The sequence below is a fragment of the Scyliorhinus canicula genome, chromosome 24 (genome assembly GCF_902713615.1).
Source record: "Scyliorhinus canicula chromosome 24, sScyCan1.1, whole genome shotgun sequence".
Classification (NCBI taxonomy): Eukaryota; Metazoa; Chordata; class Chondrichthyes; order Carcharhiniformes; family Scyliorhinidae; genus Scyliorhinus; species Scyliorhinus canicula.
The window spans coordinates 7,470,595-7,490,340 of record NC_052169.1 but is presented as its reverse complement, the minus strand read 5'-3'; the positions used below and the strand labels follow the sequence as shown (position 1 = coordinate 7,490,340).

The 19,746-nt window shown below is 49.6% G+C and overlaps 1 protein-coding gene across 4 annotated transcripts in view; it reads left to right on the top strand.

Moving 5' to 3' along the window:
• The window catches only part of stra6 (signaling receptor and transporter of retinol STRA6), a 69,760-nt gene that overhangs the window by 16,526 nt on the left and 33,488 nt on the right, over positions 1-19,746 (top strand). For all 4 annotated transcript variants that reach the window (XM_038784194.1, XM_038784196.1, XM_038784195.1 and 1 more), the window contains 6 exons: positions 3,922-4,258; positions 4,351-4,414; positions 6,199-6,284; positions 10,385-10,524; positions 12,329-12,495; positions 15,692-15,817. In XM_038784194.1, the coding sequence (XP_038640122.1) occupies positions 4,155-4,258; positions 4,351-4,414; positions 6,199-6,284; positions 10,385-10,524; positions 12,329-12,495; positions 15,692-15,817 (687 nt within the window). In that variant the 5' untranslated portion in view covers positions 3,922-4,154. The remainder of the gene's footprint in view (positions 1-3,921; positions 4,259-4,350; positions 4,415-6,198; positions 6,285-10,384; positions 10,525-12,328; positions 12,496-15,691; positions 15,818-19,746) is intronic.

The following is a 19,746-nucleotide window of genomic DNA, read 5'->3' as shown; positions in this document are numbered from 1 at the left end:
CTTTACAATGGGCGGGATTCACATCGCGACGTCTGGCAAGGTCACGGTAGATCTTGCGAGGTGTGGCGAGCCGGGTAGATCCCGGAAGGGTCAAGGCTGTGCCACGCAGCCTTTCGGGCACAGCGCGGCCAGTAGATCGTACCCATCATTTGCATTTCAAGAGGGAAGACACAGCCTGTCTTTGCAGGAGGGTCAACCGCAACCTAATGGAGCAAACGCTGATCAATCTGTCTCCACGGGAGGGGGGGGGGGGGGTGGGGGGGGGGGGGAGAGGGGGGAGAGGGGGGAGAATGGGGGAGAATGAAGCAGCTGGTAGCCCAGCTTGACTTCTTTTCAGTGAGGGGGTGTAATTGGAGTCAAACACAAATATTGACACAAGAATCTGCAGAATGTCCTCTTAAAGTTGCACCATTTGTCTCTGGTGACAAAGTGTTTATTGTTCCAAGGTCCTTCAGAGGAGCCAGAATCTTTTTAAAAAGGTGGTGATGCCTGGCCTCAAAGATTTGCATTTGTACATAGAGTCATGGTGCTTTACAGCTGAATGAGGCCATTCAGCCCATCAAGACTGTGCCGTGCATGAAGTGCCTTTTGCAAGCCCAGGATGTCCTAAAGCGTTTTAAACTCAATGAAGTATTTCACAAATGGTGACAACTACGAGTTTATCTGTTTTCTGGAGCTGTTGATTTTTTTTTTTAGCTTTCTTCAAAAGGGTGGGGTCTTTTTTATTGCCCGAGAGAGCAGACTCTACATAATTTTTCATCTGAAGGACGTAATAATAATCTTTATTGTCACAAGTCAGCTTACATTAACACTGCAATGAAGTTACTGTGAAAAGCCCCTAGTCGCCACACTCCGGCGCCTGTTCGGGTACACAGAGGGAGAATTCAGAATGTTCAATTCACCTGACAAGCACGTCTTTCGGGACATGTGGGAGGAAACCGGAGCACCCGGAGGAAACCCACGCAGACGCGGGGAGAACGTGCAGACTCCGCGCAGACAGTGACCCAAGCCGGGACGCTGGCGCTGTGAAGAAGCAACAGTGCTAACCACTGTGCCGCCCGCCACCAACCGTGCGGGACTCCGAGCGCTGCACCGTAACGCCAGCCACGAGCTGTGTGCGCAGGAACCCCGGGGGCAGCACATGCAGCAGCGAGAAATGGAAAGATGGGCTGATGGGCCTGAAGGTGGCTCGTACGGGGGGGGGGGGGGGGGGGGGTAAATGCTACAACCGGATGTTTGGGCCGAATGGCCGGTTCGTCTGCTCCAGCGTCCATGTAACGTAGGAGGAAGTGGGGCGAATTGTATTTCCTGCAATGGGCAATTGTCAGTCTTTTACTTAATTGGTTAAGTAAATGGAAATCGGTACTCGCAACATATCTTGTTAAACAGGCCAATTAGTTTCGTGTTCGACCAAGTGAGGAGGCCAGCAATCCTCAATGCCCTGTTCCCCTCTCCCTTTGTTTCAAACTCTTTTATCCCACTCTGTGTTATAGTTGTCTGTGTTCTGGTCTGACTGTGCCAATCCACCCTTCACATAGAAAGCCGTTTTTGTTTATCCAGTCCTCTCTCATTCTCCCATTCATTCAGATCAAAAGACTTCCTCGTTTTCTACACGATTTTTATGAGCACCAGTCAGTGGCTGCGTTCATGGGTGTTAGCGGAGCGGAGTTATACTGCTGTGTCTGCACCTGCATTGTGCAAAAGCTTGATGCATCCATCTTTGACATTCCCCCACCCCCCACATCCTTACGGAAAAGTTTGCAATGTTCGTGAAGTGCCGACAGAAAAAAAAAGAGGGAATTTGCATTTATAGAGAGCCTTTTCATGAGCTCTGGATATCCCCAAGTTCTCTGCAGCTAATTTGCAGCGAAGCTTCTTACGATGTAAGAAATGTGGCCACCAGTCATTGCACAGCAAGACCCCAGAAACAAGAGGCTACATTGAACAAAAGGGGCATCTTTTCAAGATGGTCTTAACCAAAGTTCTGAGCCCACCTCGGACTGACTGCTTCTACCCAAACAGAGACGCGAAGACGCTTTGTAAATGAACGTTTCCTCTCTTTTTATTTTACTTTTATGTTGATTTTAGTCTGGTGTTCAGTGGCCTGTGCATTCGTCACCATTTGTGAAGTTATGTGTGTGTTGGTTTGAGTGTATAGTGCGTGTTTCTGTGCCAGTGAGTTTGTTTGTTTGTGTGTGTGTGTCTGAGAGTGTGAATATTTGTGTCTACATTTGTTTGTAAGTATGTCTGTGAGTGTGCTTGTTTATGTTTGTGTCTGTGTGTGTCTGTGTGTCTGTGAGTGTGTGTGTGCCAGTCAGTTTGTTTGTTTGTGAGTGTGTGTGCCTGTGAGTGTGTGTGTGCCTGTGAGTGTGTGTGTGCCTGTGAGTGTGTGTGTGCCAGTCAGTTTGTTTGTTTGAGTGTGTGTGCCCCTGTGAGTGTGTGTGTGCCTGTGAGTGTGTGTGTGCCAGTCAGTTTGTTTGTTTGTGAGTGTGTGTGTGTGCCTGTGAGTGTGTGTGCCAGTCAGTTTGTTTGTGAGTGTGTGTGTGTGCCAGTCAGTTTGTTTGTTTGTGAGTGTGTGTGTGCCTGTGAGTTTGTGAGTGAGTGTGTGTCTGTGAGTGTGTGTGTGTCTGTGAGTGTGTGTGTGCCTGTGAGTGTGTGTGTGCCAGTCAGTTTGTTTGTGAGTGTGTGTGTGCCTGTGAGTTTGTGTGAGTGTGTGCGCCTGTGAGTGTGTGTGCCTGTGAGTGTGTGCCAGTCAGTTTGTTTGTTTGTGAGTGTGTGTGTGCCTGTGAGTGTGTGTGTGAGTGTGTGTGTGCCTGTGAGTGTGTGTGTGCCTGTGAGTGTGTGTGTGCCTGTGAGTGTGAGTGTGCCTGTGAGTGTGCGTGTGCCAGTCAGTTTGTTTGTTTGTGAGTGTGTGTGTGCCTGAGTGTGTGTGTGCCAGTCAGTTTGTTTCTTTGTGAGTGTGTGTGCCTGTGAGTGTGCCAGTCAGTTTGTTTGTGAGTGTGTGTGTGCCTGTGAGTTTGTGTGAGTGTGTGTGTGCCTGTGAGTTTGTGTGAGTGTGTGTGCGCCTGTGAGTGTGTGTGTGCCAGTGAGTTTGTTTGTTTGTGAGTGTGTGTGCGCCAGTCAGTTTGTTTGTTTGTGAGTGTGTGTGTGTGCCTGTGAGTGTGTGTGTGCCTGTGAGTTTGTGTGAGTGTGTGTGCGCCTGTGAGTGTGTGTGTGCCAGTGAGTTTGTTTGTTTGTGAGTGTGTGTGCGCCAGTCAGTTTGTTTGTTTGTGAGTGTGTGTGTGTGTGCCTGTGAGTGTGAATATTTGTGTCTACATTTGTTTGTAAGTATGTCTGTGAGTGTGCTTGTTTATGTGTGTATGTGTGTGTCTGTGAGTGTGTGTGTGTGTGTCTGTGTTTGTGAATGGGTGTTTGTGAGTGCAAGTACTGTGAGGCAACACGGTAGCATTGTGGATAGCACAATTGCTTCACAGCTCCAGGGTCCCAGGTTCGATTCCCTGCTGGGTCACTGTCTGTGCGGAGTCTGCACATCCTCCCCGTGTCTGCATGGGTTTCCTCCGGGTGCTCCGGTTTCCTCCCACACCCCAAAGATGTGCAGGTTAGATGGATTGGCCATGCTAAATTGGCCCTCTAGTGTCCAAAAAGGTTAAGTGGGGTGACTGGGTTACAGGGATAGGGTAGAGACGTGGGCTTGAGTAGGGTGCTCTTTGTAAGGGGCGGTGCAGACTCGATGGGCCAAATGGCCTCCTTCTGCATTGTAAATTCTATGATTCTGAGTGTGTGTTTGTGTCTGTGCGTGTTTGTTTGTGAGTGTGTCAGTGAGTGTGTTTGCTTGTATGAAAGAAACTTTTATTTCTGCAGCTCTAAATCCTTGGATGTTGAAGCTGATAGACTATTTAACTGTGTGTGTGTGTTTCCCAGTGTGACCCTGTTTGAAGTTGGTGGCAGAAGTGTTAAACGCAACTTGAAGAGAAGGAGAGAGAGAGAGATCCATTCATCGAAGCAAGTTTGTGCAGTTTGCAGCTCGGGTCATTAATCCAGATCTCCAGAGGAAGGCACTTGGAGCGGGGAGGCACCCACACTGAAAGACAACAGTCGAAGGATCAGAGCGATATTGCACTGCCTGTTGACCCAAGTGTGAAACAGGGCAAAGAATGGATCCCAGAAATTATTCTTTGGACATTCACGAACCTGACTTTCTGGATTATTCTGACTGGTACATAGATGATCGTATGGAGCCCACCTCCACTCCCGAAGAGTACGTCGTTCATTTTAATTCTAATGTTAACTTCAATTTCTGTTTCCTCAAATACGCGCTTCCTTAACTTTATGTTTTGCTTTGTTCCGCAGTGTAACATCCTGTAACTCCTCCATCCCAGGTGATTTGTATCATCTCTGCGCAGCAGGTGTATCGGTGAGTTGAAATGAAATGAAAATCGCTTATTGTCACGAGTAGGCTTCAATGAAGTTACTGTGAAAAGCCCCTAGTCGCCACATTCCGGCGCCTGTCCGGGGAGGCTGGTACGGGAATCGAACCGTGCTGCTGGCCTGCTTGGTCTGCTGTAAAAGCCAGCGATTTAGCCGAGTGAGCTAAACCACTCGTGAGTTTACTGTGAGTCTACTGTGCTTTTATTCGATTCAGCTCTTAATTTGTCAGTTGGCAGTGGATAGCACTGGGACTGCGGCGCTGAGGACCCGGGTTCGAAACCCGGCTCTGGGTCACTGACTGTGTGGAATTTGCACATTCTCCCCGTGTCTGCGTGGGTTTCACCCCCACAACCCAAAGATGTGCTTCTTAGGTGGATTGGCCACACTAAATTGCTCCTTAATTGGAAAAAACTTTTTTTTTAAATTAAAAAATAAATAAATAAAATTTGTGAGTTGGGACATATGTCTGTGATTCTCAACTTATTGGTGCAGCTTCAAGTGAGCCAGATATTTAGTAATTTACGCATTGTGGGGGGAAAAAGGTCAACTTCTTCCACCATTGATGGGAGACCGTTTCTGCCGTTTTACCGTTTGTAGCGAGATTTCAAACGTCATTGCCCCCATGCGCCGCAATGGGAGTGACGCACCGACACAGGTGCCATCTCTTGAATGGGATGTCAAACCGAGGCCCCACGAATGATCTCGGTGAGTCGTAGACGATACTGTGACGCTATCTCTGATGAATAGCCAGGGCCATTCGCTCTGATGTCCTGGACGATTTGTATCCCCCTGCCGCACAAGTTTATCTCATCGTGGGACTTTCACAGAATTTACAATGCAGAAGGAGGCCATTCGGCCCATCGAGTCTGCACCGGCTCTTGGAAAGAGCACCCTACCCAAGGTTAACACCTCCACCCTATCCCCATAACCCAGTAATCCCATCCAACACTAAGGGCAATTTATCATGGCCAATCCACCTAACCTGCACATCTTTGGACTGTGGGAGGAAACCGGAGCACCCGGAGGAAACCCCGCAGACTCGGGGAGAACGTGCAGACTCCGCACAGACAGTGACCCACGCTGGAATCGAACCTGGGACCCTCCCTCTTTCTGCAGGCGATGAATTCAGCCACAGACCATAAAGTGTGGAGCCAGATCCAGTGCAATTAGGCCCCCCCACCTTTCATATAAAGGATGGCAGGAATTTGGAATCACCAGCAGATCAATCGTTAATTTTAAATCGAAGCCTGTTAAAAATATTTGGTTAACCAAAGCTATTAAAAGGCACGGGGGGGGGGGGGGGGGGGGGGGGGGGGGGGGGGGTAGAGGCGGGGGTACATGGTGTTAGGTTGCAGATTGGCTCTTGTCGAATGGCGGAAAAGGTTCAAGGGGTTAAATAGGCGAAGCGGGTTCCTCTGCCCTGCAGTCTGTTCCGGCCACCAGAATGCCGAAGGGCTTGAGGAGGCTTTACCGGGCACCTTGTTTGTGAGTTACATAGTATATAGAACAGTACAGCACAGAACAAGCCCTTCGGCCCTCGATGTTGTGCCGAGCTTTGTCCAAAATCCAGATCAAGCTATTCCACTCCCTGTCATTCTGGTGTGCTCCCATGTGCCTATCCAATAACCACTTGAAAGTTCCTAAAGTGTCCGACTCCACTATCACAGCAGGCAGTCCATTCCACGCCCTAACCACTCTCTTGAGTAAAGAGCCTACCTCGGATATCCCTCCTATATCTCCCACCCTGAATTCTCCCTCCTTCTCTTTCAGCTGTTGGCTCTGGTGTTGCTGTCCTTCAGTGTGAAGCGGAGACGATTGTGCCTAGGTTGCTGCGCTGGAGCCCCTGGCCTGTTGCAGTTAAGTGCCTGCTCTCGGGGCGGGGGGCGGGGGGCGGGGGGGGGGGGGGGGGGGGGGGGGGGGGGGGGGGGGTCAGCATTTGAACCCTGGATGAACTAAAATCGGGGCTTCCTCGGGTCAGGCCGTGATGTTAGCTGTCACTGTGTTAAGTGCGCTGGGAGCACTGAAGTCGCACGTACTTAGTAATGTTTATTCAACTGTATCTGTCTGTGCCTCACTCCAACTCTCAGGCTGGGTTTTGCTGCCATGAAATGGATCGGGTTACTCGACACTTGTCCAATGCAGTGTTTTCTTTGTAAAACCTGCTCCACTGCCCAGTACAAGTTGGAAAAGTACAAACCCCCCCCCCCCCCCACCTAAGGCATTGGGTGTTATGAGATGAGGTGTTTTTCATTCTTATTCCTTCGCGCAAAAAGGTTTGAATCGATCGATTGTCTTCTCCTTCGACCTCTGCCCTTTCCTGAAATGTCCCAGATCTCGCTCGCTGAGGCAGCCAGCGAATGCTCATTAAAGTGGGATTTGAAACCTGACGGGTTTCCAAGCAGAAAGTAGGTTAATCCCCACTTTCTGTATGTGTAACATTATTCTTGCGGTGATCCCCACCAGCTAAACCCTCATTAAGAGTTCCTACTGTTTGTAAAGCTGAGGCGTGGTGCCACAGTGGTTAGCACTGCTGCCTCCAGGCCGCCAGGGCCCCGGGTTCGATTCCGGCCTTGGGTGACCTGTCCGTGTGGAGTCTGCAAAATTGATGAATGTTTCCAGTTCCAGAGGGAGAGCATGAATCGGCACCAATAGTCATCGATGTAACGGAAGAAGCGTTGAGGGAGGGGACGAGGGTCGGATGGGAATAAGGAATGTTCCATTTACCCCGCAAAAAGACAGGAATAACTGGGTGGGGTACCCATAGCCGCACCTTTTTATTAGCAGGAAGGGGGACAAGGGAAAGGAGAAATTGTTCAGTAAGAGAACAACTTTAGCCAGGTGGAGGAGAGTAGTGATTGATTGATATTTATTGTCACCTATACCGAAATACAGTGAAAAGTATTTTTCTGCGGCCAAGGGAACATACACAATACGTACATAATAGACAAAAAGAATAATCAACAGAGTACATTGACCAAGCCAGGATGGGGACTCGCGATTTTTGGGGTTGGGGTGGAGCCTGGAGTGCAGGAGGCGAAAGAGGCCGGTGTGCTGGCCTTTGCGTCCCTAGTAGCCCGGCGAAGGATCTTGCTACAATGGAAGGATGCGAGGCCCCCAAGCGTGGAGACCTGGATCAATGACATGGCGGGTTTCATTAAGCTAGAGAAGGTCAAATTCGCCCTGAGAGGGTCGGTACAAGGGTTCTTTAGGCGGTGGCAGCCTTTTCTCGACTTTCTGGCTCAACGATAGGGTACGGGGACAGTAGCAGCAGCAACCCGGGGGGGGGGGGGGGAGGGGGGGGAAGGGGGAAGGGGGAAGGGGAGGGAAAAGGTTGGGGGGGGGCGGACGATGACTATGTTTGTTTATTTAATTTAAATTTATTTTGAAGTTCTTTTGTTGTTCATTGGGGTTGGGGGGTGGGGGATGGGATACATGCGTCGATACGGTCTGGGGGTGGTACGGTTATTATGGGTTATTTTGTTGCATTTCATTGTTTGTCGTTATGTTTTATATTTTCTGTAAAAAATTCCAATAAAATTATATTAAAAAAAAAACAGAGTACATTGACAAATGGCACATCAACAAATAGTGATTGGTTACAGTGCGGAACAAGGGCCAAACAAGAGCAGCATAGGGCGTCGTGAATAGTGTTCTTACAGGGAACAGATCAGTCCGAGGGGGAGTCGTTGAGGAGTCTAGTAGCTGTAGGGAAGAAGCTGTTCCTATGTCTGGATGTGCGAGTTTTCAGACTTCTATACCTTCTGCCTGATGGAAGGGTCTGGAAGAAGGTAATGGCTGGGTGGGAGGGGTCTCTGATAATGCTGTCTGCCTTCCTGAGGCAGCGGGAGGTGTAGGCAGAATCAATGTGAGGGTGGCAAGCTTGTGTGATACGTTGGGCTGAGTTCACCACACTCTGCAGTTTCTTGCGATCTTGGGCCGAGCAGTTGCCATACCAAGCTGTGATGCAGCCGGATAGGATGCGCTCTATGGCACATCTGTAGAAGTTTGTGAGAGTCGATGCAGACATGCCGAATTTCTTTAGCTGCCATAGGAAGTAGAGACATTGTTGGGCTTTCTTGACTGTTGACTGGGCAGCACGGTAGCACAAGTGGCTAGCACTGTGGCTTCACAGCGCCAGGGTCCAAGGTTCGATTCCCCACTGGGTCACTGTCTGTGCGGAGTCTGCACTTTCTCCCCGTGTCTGCGTGGGTTTCCTCCGGGTGCTCCGGTTTCCTCCCACACCCCAAAGATGTGCAGGTTAGGTGGATTGGCCATGCTAAAATTGCCCCTTAGTGCCCAAAGATGTGCAGATTTCGTGGCGTTATGGGGATATGGTGGGCGAGTGGGCCCAGGTGGGGTGCCCTTTCGGAGGGCCGTTGCAGTCTTGATGGGCCGAATGGCCTCCTTCTGCATTGCAGGGGTTCCGTGGCATCGAACTTGGCTGTTGTGCCAGGCTGGATCTGGAGGGAAACGGGACTCACTGGAGGCCGATCCGGAGCGGGTTCAGGCCTGTTTTGCAGAAGGGCAAGAGGTTGGTTGAAAAGCACCTGAGCACTTTTTGCAACCTACCTGACCACAATATAAATGTTTACGGTGCGGAACTTATCCCGCACTGACATTGGTGAGGAGAGAGCAATGAGCAGGAGTGTATCCAGCTTCTCTTCTCAGCTGTTTAGCATAAATTCTGCAGTGTTTGCAACGCTCCCAATCTGCAGAACCCCCAAGGCACAGGGGTACGGAGACCAGCTCCTGCGGGGAGAAATAGCCATTGTTAATCTTTTCAACTGAGTGCATGAAAGAGAAAAACTCTCGTTATTGTCAAAAGAAGGGGAAACGCTGGAAACTGCCACCAGGCCTGGCAGTATCTCTGCAGAGGGAGCTGGCCTTCCGATGATGGGCCACACTCCTGAAATGTCGGGCGGGATAGCCTGGTCTGGCCGAAGGCCACTCCCTGCGGCCGGAGCCATTGACTTCGGCAGGACGGGAAGAAGCGGTGAGTGTCTCCACTGCTGGAAAACCCCCACGGGGTGGGTGAGTGTGGGCGGAAAATCCCGGCCATTAACTCGGACTCCCTGCACTCATGTGGCTAAATGTTAGGCTATTGTTTGGCAACCTTCTTATGAAGCCTAGGTTGTTACGGAGACTTGGGGGCTCATTTAAACAGCCCTAATTTCTTCCCTCACTTATCACCAATCCACCTACCCTGTGCACATCTTTTGGGTGGTGGGGGGGCGAAACCCACGCAAACACGGGGAAGAATGTGCAAACTCCACACGGACAGTGACCCAGAGCCGGGATCGAGCATGGGAACCTCTGAGCCGTGAGGCTGCAGTGCTAACCACTGCGCCACCGTGCTGCCCTTGGGTCCCTGAGATTGTTAACGTCCCAACCAGGGAGATTGTGGGGCCCTTTGTCCCAGTAGACTAATGGGCACCAGACTGCCAGGCCTGGCTGATGAAATGTGAATGGCCTTTGTGTAGTTCCCTTTGAATTTGACCCTGCAATCACAGGTGGGTGGGGGGGGGTTAGGGTCTCATCAGAGGTAACGAAATGTAAATGTCTTCGATACTGCCAAATAGTCCCTTCTGTTCCGGGTCACAGACAGACATAACTTGAGCCATTTTAAAAGGCCCATTTTTTTTTTAAATTCTAGAAATTAGCCATGAGGACATATTAATGTGATTTCCCAACCTCCTGACAAGGTGGTTGCAATGGATTAAGAATGATTTGTGAATCGATCAATAATAATTCTCTCTCCCTCATATATCCCCCTCCGACTTACATCTCCCTATCAACAAACGTTCTCTTCCTCTCTCCCTCACGAACTGATCAATGTCAAAACGGGAACAAAATAATTGATTGGGATATTTCACTGCAACTCAAAACCACATTCGGTCATGATTTTGCCTTCAGCTTTCCATTTTAACGTGGACAATAATGTTCTTTGTGTTTCCAGTCCAGTTGGCTTCCTTGAGCATGACTACCATAGAGGAATTGCCGCGAGTGTGTTTGGGGTGCTCTTTTGTTCGCTGTGCGCGGTGGTCCTTGACGACGATCCTTTGCCCTTCATCAGAAATCCGCCGAAGGAGACCAAAGGTAAATAGAGCAAATTGCCTTGATCCTGGGTGAGAAACTTCTCCACAGCAAGGACACAAAAAGCAAATGCCGGAGATTGATTGCCCTGTGACTTTCCTGGGGCCCTTTCCATTTGGTGAATGTTGTTTTATTTGGGAAGCTTTCAGTGCCAAGGTAGTAAAATGCGTGAAAGTAACTTTTGGCTTGGGAAGAATTGTTTCATTGTCTCACGGGGTGTAGGCATCACTGACCTGACCAACATATCTTGCCTATCCCTAATTGCCCTTGGCAAGATGGCTGCATGTGTTTTAAAAAGGATTTTTAATGACCGCTATGTATTACTTGGCCACAAGAGATTGTTAAGTCCAGCTCAGATCAATGGAGAAAGGGGACCTGCGCTCCCATTTTAAACAATGTTAGAACATAGAACAGTACAGCACAGAACAGGCTCTTCGGCCCTCGATGTTGTGCCGAGCTTTGTCCGAAACCAAGATCAAGCTATCCCACTCCCTGTCATTCTGGTGTGCCCCATGTGCCTATCCAATAACCACTTGAAAGTTCCTAAAGTGTCCGACTCCACTATCACAGCAGGCAGTCCATTCCACACCCTAACCACTCTCTGAGTAAAGAACCTACCTCGGATATCCCTCCTATATCTCCCACCTTGAACCTTATGCCCCCTTGTAACAGCTACATCCACCCGAGGAAATAGTCTCTGAACGTCCACTCTATCTATCCCCTCATCATCTTATAAACCTCTATTAAGTCGCCTCTCATCCTCCTCTGCTCCAAAAAGAAAAGCCCTAGCTCCCTCAACCTTTCATCATTAGACCTACCCTCCAAACCAGGCAGCATTCTGGTAAATCTCCTTTACACCCTTTCCAGTGCTTCCACATTCCTCCTGTAGTGAGGTGACCAGAACTGCGGACAATACTCCAATTTGTTGTGTTGTGTTCTATGATAATTTTAGACAGTAGGCTTACATTAACGCTGCAGTGAAATTACTGTCAAAATCCCCTCGTCGCCACATTCCGGCGCCTGTTCAGGTTCACTGAGGGAGAATTCAGAATGTTCAATTCACCTAACAAGCACGTCTTTTGGGACTTGTGGGAGGAAACCGGAGCACCCGGAGGAAATCCTCGCAGACACGGGGAGAATGTGCAGACTCCGCACAGACAGTGACCCAAACCGGGAATCGAACCTGGGTCCCTGGCGCTGTGAAGCAACAGAGCTAACCATTGTGCTACTGTGCCGATTCATTCCTTAACAAGCAAGTTTACATTTTGGTCGTGCACACAAATCTGGTACAATGCAAGGGGTATAAACTAAACATCAATCAACGCATTGCACAATTTGTAAAGGGTGTACTTGGGTTTTTTTTGAGGAACATTGAATACTGGATGTTTTTGTTGGACCCAGGTTTATTTAAAAAAAAAAAATTTGGAGTACCCAATTCATTTTTTTCCAATTAAGGGGCAATTCTAACATGGCCAATCCATCTAACCTGCACATCTTTGGGTTATGGGGGTGAAACCCACGCAGACATGGGGAGAACGTGCAAACTCCACACGGACAGTGAGCCAGAGCCGGGATTTGAACCCGGGTCCTCAACGCCGCAGTCCCAGTGCTAACCACTGCGCCACATGCCATCCTTGGACCCAGGTTTTATGACCATAAACAGTGTCAATGTTAAAAGGATCAGAAGTTGTAGCTTTTATAAACAGTAAATACTATCAATGATATGTAGAGGAGCAATTTGTGAATTTGGATCTATTGGATATTTTGCTCTAACCAAACTTGCACTCCTTTCCTTTTGTTCCCAAAGAGTACTGGAAGATCACTGCCTTGCTTTACTACCCAGCCCTATACTATCCCCTTCTTGCATGTGCGGCAGTCAAGAGTAAATTGGGTTACCTGCTTGGCAGTCTGCTCTCCTGGCTACACTGTAGCATTTCCCTTTGCCAGGACGTTGAATGTCCCTTAACAGCCAAGGTACTTATTATTCCTTCTGTTTTCGCTTATGCAACTGTCTCAAGTTTTAATCGGAGATTTGCTCTAACTCCATGTACTGCGCGGACTGTATCGCTATTGTTGCAACTTGAAATGATTTGTGGAAACACAATACAATGATCCCATTCTCTCCTTATCTGGGTAGAAACCAGCTCCCTCCGCTCCTGAATGCTGGGAACTGACGGGAAATCACTCCCAACCTGCGTTGACTCCGATTGCAAAACAAAGTTTTGAACAATTGCTCAAATATTAGCTCTCCGAGGGTAATAGGAATCCGTCCATCTTGGCATCGGTCCTGAAATTCTTTTACTCTCAAGAAGCCCCTTTGCTGTTCAGGATGCCAACTCCTGTTGACTGTAATCCAAGAGGTTTCATCGCATGACATTCTACTGTCCCGTTCCCCCCCCCCCCCCCCCCCCCCCCCCCCCCCAACACTTCTGCCATCGGTTACCTCGCATGTCCCTCCTGGTGGCACATTGCCTTCCCGAGTCGTTGGTTCTCAATTTCGAATTGGATGTTAATTGTCTCCAATAATTTAATACTGTCAAAGAAAATCGGATTTTTGTTTTTTTCCTGGGATTTTTCTTACAGCTGTATCCTGCAGACTAGACAACCCTACTTGCAACTCCCACTCAGTGGATTAGTCATTGTGCAGCTGCAAGATGATCAGTGCGGTTATGTAATCCGTTAAAAGTTCCAAGTCAAGCACTCAATCAGCAGGAATCTTCCAATCCCTTCAACAAAGCTTCTTCCATCTCCCGTGTGGCGTTGCTGCAGCGGGAGGGAGTGGGGGGTGGGTGGGTGGGTGGGTGGGGGGGGGGGGGTTAGGAACGTCCCACCTAGTGCATGGAATCATATCATATAATCATATAATTTACAGTGCAGAAGGAGGCCATTCAGCCCATCGGGTCGGCACCGGCCCTTGGAAAGATCGCCCCACTCAAGTCTACATCTCCACCCCATCTCCATAACCCAGTCACCCCACCTAACCTTTTGGTCACAAAGGACAATTTAGCATGGCCAATCCACCTAACCTGCACGCCTTTGGACTGTGGGAGGAAACCGGAGCACCCGGAGGAAACCCACGCAGACACGGGGAGAACGTGCAGACTCCATACAGACAGTGACCCAAGCCGGGAATCGAACCTGGGACCCTGGAGCTGTGAAGCAACGGTGCTAACCACTGTGCTGCCGTGCCACACTTGAATGCCAGGCTTGTCGCAAAGCTGTCCCTAGAAACGCTCCTCCTTGATACCTGACACTCTGACCTATCAATGCAAGGCCACGGAAAAATCGCAGCATCTGTTCTCTTTCCACCGATTCCATCAGAACCGCTGTGCATTTTCCATTTTTATCCTGGATTGCCGGCATCTGCAGTATTCTGCCCTTTTGAGTTCTCCTAGTTGTCCGGTTCAATATTTATCCCGCGTACAACAGCTGGTTATTTATTCCATTGTCAGTTTTGTGTGAGCCCACTGTGTGTGAAGATCCCCTTACAGACCCAATCATTTCTTGAAAGATATTCGAATTTCCAGTGGCAAACTGGAAAGGCCACACAGCATGAATTCATGTTTTGGGAATTTTCTACACTGTAACAAACTGTCCAACATTGTCTGAACACTATTCAATGGGCAACCTCTACTCTGAACTACAGAAACGATCCCCCATTTAACTTTTGCACCGACAGAAAAACCCCATCATGGTTACACTTTAATGTGTCGCCAAAGTTGGCACTTTTTAATTCTCCAGAAACGACTCCAAAGTTATTCTTAACTCCCGTGGGCTTGCACCCTTTCTTCCCTTCCCAACCTGGGCAACTCCTCATCCCAGATCTAACTTACACGATGGTGAGGGATGAATTGGAGATTCGCCTCTCTAGCCAAGCTGGGCGAATCTTCCAGCCTCATTTAAACCCTCACAAACTGAGCCTCTTCAATCTGAGTGCGAGCGACCACCTACATTTTGAGTGGGGACTGATGAGAGCTACCATTTTCTCATCCTCCTATCTCCCCCTCTCTCTCAGACTTTATTGTGTCTCGGAAAAATCTGCAACCCGATCCTACAATGGCTTCCCTAGAATTCTCTCTTCCCAAAGCCCATTTCCATGACAAAGTGAATTGCATGGGCCTTGTATCCAGGTAGACCCCCAACTCCATTTTATCTTGCTACTAAATAGACAGTTGCAGTGTAAACATTTACAAAACCTGACATTGCCAGCACCTGCCCGTGAGGTTTAGAGACTAACAATCTATCCACCGTCAGCATGTTCATTGACCCTCCATTAACTATTAAAATTTTTTTTAGAGTACCCAATTATTTTCTTTTCCAATTAAGGGGCAATTTAGCGTGGCCAATCCACCTGCCCTGCACATCTTTGGGTTGTGAGGGTGAGATCCACGTAGACACGGGGGGGGGGGGGAAATGTGCAAACTCCACACGGACAGTGACCCAGGGCCGGGATTGAACCTGGGTCCTCGGTGCCGTGACGTAGCAGTGCTAACCCCTGTGCTACCATGCTGCCCCTCCGTTAACCACCAAGCCACCAAACTTGCCAATGGGGAGTATTTAGAACAGGTCAAGTTCCTCCATTTTATCCTAGAGACAATTCTAAAAAAAATGTTAAGTTTATAAAATTGTTAACATTGTCGAGACGTTCCAACATTGGCTACAATTCCAAAAATCCTCACTGGTTGTGAGATTGTGATTGTGTAAGGTGCCATCTAAATGCAAGTTATTTAATTTGGTTGGGAGGTAGTCAAGGATAACAAATGGAAGTTAAATAGTCCGCGGGAGGGAACAAAATCTTATGGGGAAGTAAGCGATTGACGGAATATTACAACAGTTTGATTTGAGGCCTTTGGCAAAAGAACCTTACGCGATGCAAGGATAAACATTTTTCCCCAGTGAGGGGTTAGGATCTGGAATTCCCAGCCTGAGAGTGTGGCATGGGCAGATCCAACTGCGGCATTCCAAAGGGATTGTTATTTGAGGACAAAAGAATGGCAGGGTTAAAGGGAAAGGGCAGTGGAGTGGGACCAGGCAAGTTGCTCATGCAGAGAGACAGCACGGACGTGAGGGACTGAATGGCCTCCTTCTGTGCTGTGACCATTCCTCTTCTGTAAGTTTCCGTAATTAACATGTTTCCTGCTTGTTTTTTCTTTTTTATTTGGCTATCCAGTGGTACAAATACTACTCACTGCTGAGGAGTCTGCCCCAGCTTTTGTCCCTGGCATTCCTAAGTCTGATTTATCCTTTGTTGCTGCTAAGGAATGGTGAGACATCACGCAATCTGCCCTGGCATCGGGTGAGTGTCAAACATAACAATGGGGAGTGGGGGGTGAGGGGGCTGGTCATATACTACAAACTGAGGTGGGGTGCCCTTTACGGAGGTAGATATTGGGAGGTTAATGGGGCAGCACAGAGGTTAGCACTGCTGCCTCACAGCGACAGGGGCCCGGGTTCAACTTTTGGCCTTGGGTCACAGTCTGCGCGGAGTCTGCACGCTCTCCCCGTGTCTGCCTGGGTTTCCTCCGGGTGCTCCGGTTCCCTCCTACAGTCCTATTAGATGGATTGGCCGTGACAAAATTGCCCCCTTTGTGGCGAAAGATGTTCAGGAGAGGTGGGGCTACGGGGGAGTGGGCCGAGGTGGGGTGCTCTTCCAGAGGGGCGGTGCAGACTCGATGGGCCGAATGGCACTGTCGGAATTCTAAGCTCGAGAACGCAAGAAATAGGAGTAGGCCATTCAGCCCATCAAGCCTGCTCTGCCATTCATCTTGGTCCTCAGCTCCATTTTCACGCACGCTCCCCAAATCCCAGAATTCCTGGTGAGGCCAAAAATCTCTCTGTCCCCAGCCTTTAATGTGTTCAACGATAGGGCATCCACTACCCTCTGGGGTGAAGATTTCCAAAGGCACTCAATAAAATCGAAATGGAAGTAGGACAAGAAAACATCGATTCAAACTAATTTCAGTGGTAGCAGGGTGTGGGGGTGGGGTGGGGGATGGTAATGTTCTTCCTGCAATATGTGAGCTTCATACAACGTACCTGGAATGGACTCCTGAGCGTAGGTAAGAAGCCTGGAGCCGGGGTGGCACGTGGTGCAGTGGTTAGCACTGGGACTATAGCACTGGTTCCTCTGGCATTGCAGCGCAGTGCTGGGTTCCTCTGGCATTGCAGCGCAGTGCTGGGTTTCTCTGGCATTGCAGCGCAGTGCTGGGTTCCTCTGGCATTGCAGCGCAGTGCTGGGTTCCTCTGGCATTGCAGCGCAGTGCTGGGTTTCTCTGGCATTGCAGCGCAGTGCTGGGTTCCTCTGGCATTGCAGCGCAGTGCTGGGTTCCTCTGGCATTGCAGCGCAGTGCTGGGTTCCTCTGGCATTGCAGCGCAGTGCTGGGTTCCTCTGGCATTGCAGCGCAGTGCTGGGTTTCTCTGGCATTGCAGCGCAGTGCTGGGTTTCTCTGGCATTGCAGCGCAGTGCTGGGTTTCTCTGGCATTGCAGCGCAGTGCTGGGTTCCTCTGGCATCGCAGTGCTGGGTTCCTCTGGCATTGCAGCGCAGTGCTGGGTTCCTCTGGCATTGCAGCACAGTGCTGGGTTCCTCTGGCATTGCAGCGCGGTGCTGGGTTCCTCTGGCAGCGCAGTGCTGGGTTCCTCTGGCATTGCTGCGCAGTGCTGGGTTCCTCTGGCATTGCAGCGCAGTGCTGGGTTCCATTGGCATTGCAGCGCAGTGCTGGGTTCCACTGGCATTGCAGCGCAGTGCTGGGTTCCACTGGCATTGCAGCGCAGTGCTGGGTTCCTCTGGCATTGCAGCGCAGTGCTGGGTTCCTCTGGCATTGCAGCGCAGTGCTGGGTTCCTCTGGCATTGCAGCGCAGTGCTGGGTTCCTCTGGCATTGCAGCGCAGTGCTGGGTTCCTCTGGCATTGCAGCGCAGTGCTGGATTCCTCTGGCATTGCAGCGCAGTGCTGGATTCCTCTGGCATTGCAGCGCAGTGCTGGGTTCCTCTGGCATTGCAGCGCAGTGTTCCTCTGGCATTGCAGCAATCCCGGCCTATCTTTCTGAATAACACTGGGGCCTGGAATCTTGTGAGCAATTGGGAAAACCCCAGCCTGCTCGCTCTTCCCCTGTCCGAATTTCAAACCAGGCCCCTTGTGTGACTGTGTGCCCGGGATTGTGTCTTTCCCCACGGGGTTGGGGCTCGCAGGGTGTGCAAACCAGGATGGAGTGTGGGCACCGAGGCGGGCTGGTTACCTGTTCCTCGAGACAGCAGCCCAGCTCCCAGCATCGCTTCAGGTCCGCTTAAACCTCACCCCTGCCCAGCCACCCTCCCGTCCACCCACCCTGTATCCCCCACAGTCACCCACCCAGCATTCACCAGGCCTCAGAAGCCAAGGAAGAGCAATGGGAACTCTCAGTCGGAAAAATAACTAAGCCTGTGACAACGCGATGAAACTCTCGTTCAAACACACACTGCCTCCGATACTTCATAAAAACTCTACGGGGGTGGGTGGGGGAACTTTACTCCTTTAAGTGGCCATTAAGTTGTGTAAACAAACAGCTTAGCCCTCTGAATCCACAGCAAGGGTCACGTATGTTACTGCAACCTCATAAAGCCGTCACAAAAATATTCAAATGTTCAGCTTCCAGAGGAAAAGTCAAACTGAGGCTCCAAAGCTTCTTGGGCCAATGTTAAAGATCCCATTGTTCTATTTGAAGAAAAACAGGGGTCGATATTTTGTCACCAAAATGGCTATTGTCACATTGCAGTTTGTGGGAGCAACTTGTCCACTGCATCTCCTGCACTTCAATAGGTGGATGTAAAGCACTTTGACAAGTTCAAAGATCGTGCAAGGCTCGATATCAATGCTTCTTGTTTTGTTTTTCGGCTGTGTTACCATCTTGAGGCAGTTCTTTTTGTTGAAAAGCACCAGTGCTCCCATATCAGTGGCGAGATTCCAATAAATCAGCCTATTGAGCATCTGGGAGGGGGGTGATATTCCCGTCCTGTTGTTTTTCCTTTTTACCCCCTCGCCTCACTCCAGTGTGAGAAAACAATCAGTAGCTCCACCGTCTGTTCACGCAGCTGTTCAGGGCGCAGCGAAGCCAACGGCATAACTGGAATTGAGGCAGTGGCTTAGTGGTATTGTCGCTAGTAATCCAGAGACCCAGGGTAATGGCCTGCAGACTTGGGTTCGAATCCCACGAGAGCAGGTGATGGAATTGGAATTCAATTTTTAAAAATCTGGTATTGAAAGAGTATCCAATTCTTTTTTTTTCCAATTAAGGGGCAATTTAGCATGTACCCTGCACATCGTTTTGGGTTGTGGGGGTTGTGGTGATATGCATCACTGTAGATACACAAGGGGTTAATGTAAGTACACGTAGACTAGCTAGACACTAGAGGGAGCACCAGAGACATGACACACAGACACTCAACCAATAGGTCAGTAAGATAGGACACGCCCAATCGGCATTCACGATACACACAGAGGTGACACTACCACAGGAGGGCATTACACCAACCCATATATACAGGACACAGCACACATGATCTTCCTCTTCCCAGTGGAGACACTCGGTGAGTACAGACACAGGGTTGATTCAACATCACACCCACCACGTGGATTGTAGCAGACTGGTTCGTCAGCCTGAGTAGCTATAGAAGGATTAACAGTAGTGGCGAATCCGAGTAGGAAAATTGTAAATAGTTTAATAAACGTGTTGAAGTTATCTCCACGTCTGAACCTTCCTTTGTCAGAGTGAACATCAAGGAAGCAGCTTGTGCTACGTCAAGAGCATAACAAGACAAGGGTGAGACCCACACAGACACTGGGAGAATGTGCAAACTCCACACGGACAGTGACCCGGGGCCAGGCTCGAACCCGGGTCCTCGGCCCTGTGAGGCAGCAGTGCTAACCACTGTGCCACCCTTCCTGGACTGAAAGTCTAATGATGACCGTGAAACCATTGTATTGGGGTGATCTTGTAGAGGTCTATAAAATAATGAGGGGCATGGATCATGTAGATAGTCAACATCTTATCCCAAAGGTAGGGGAGTCTAAAACAGAGGGCACAGGTTTAAGGTGAGAGGGGAGAGATCTAAAAGGGTCCCAAGAGGCAATTTTTTCCACGCAGAGGGGGGTGAGTGTCTGGAACGAGCTGCCAGAGGCAGTAGTAGAGGCGGGTACAATTTTGTCTTTTAAAAAGCATTTAGACAGTTGTGTGGCCGTATTATGGATTTT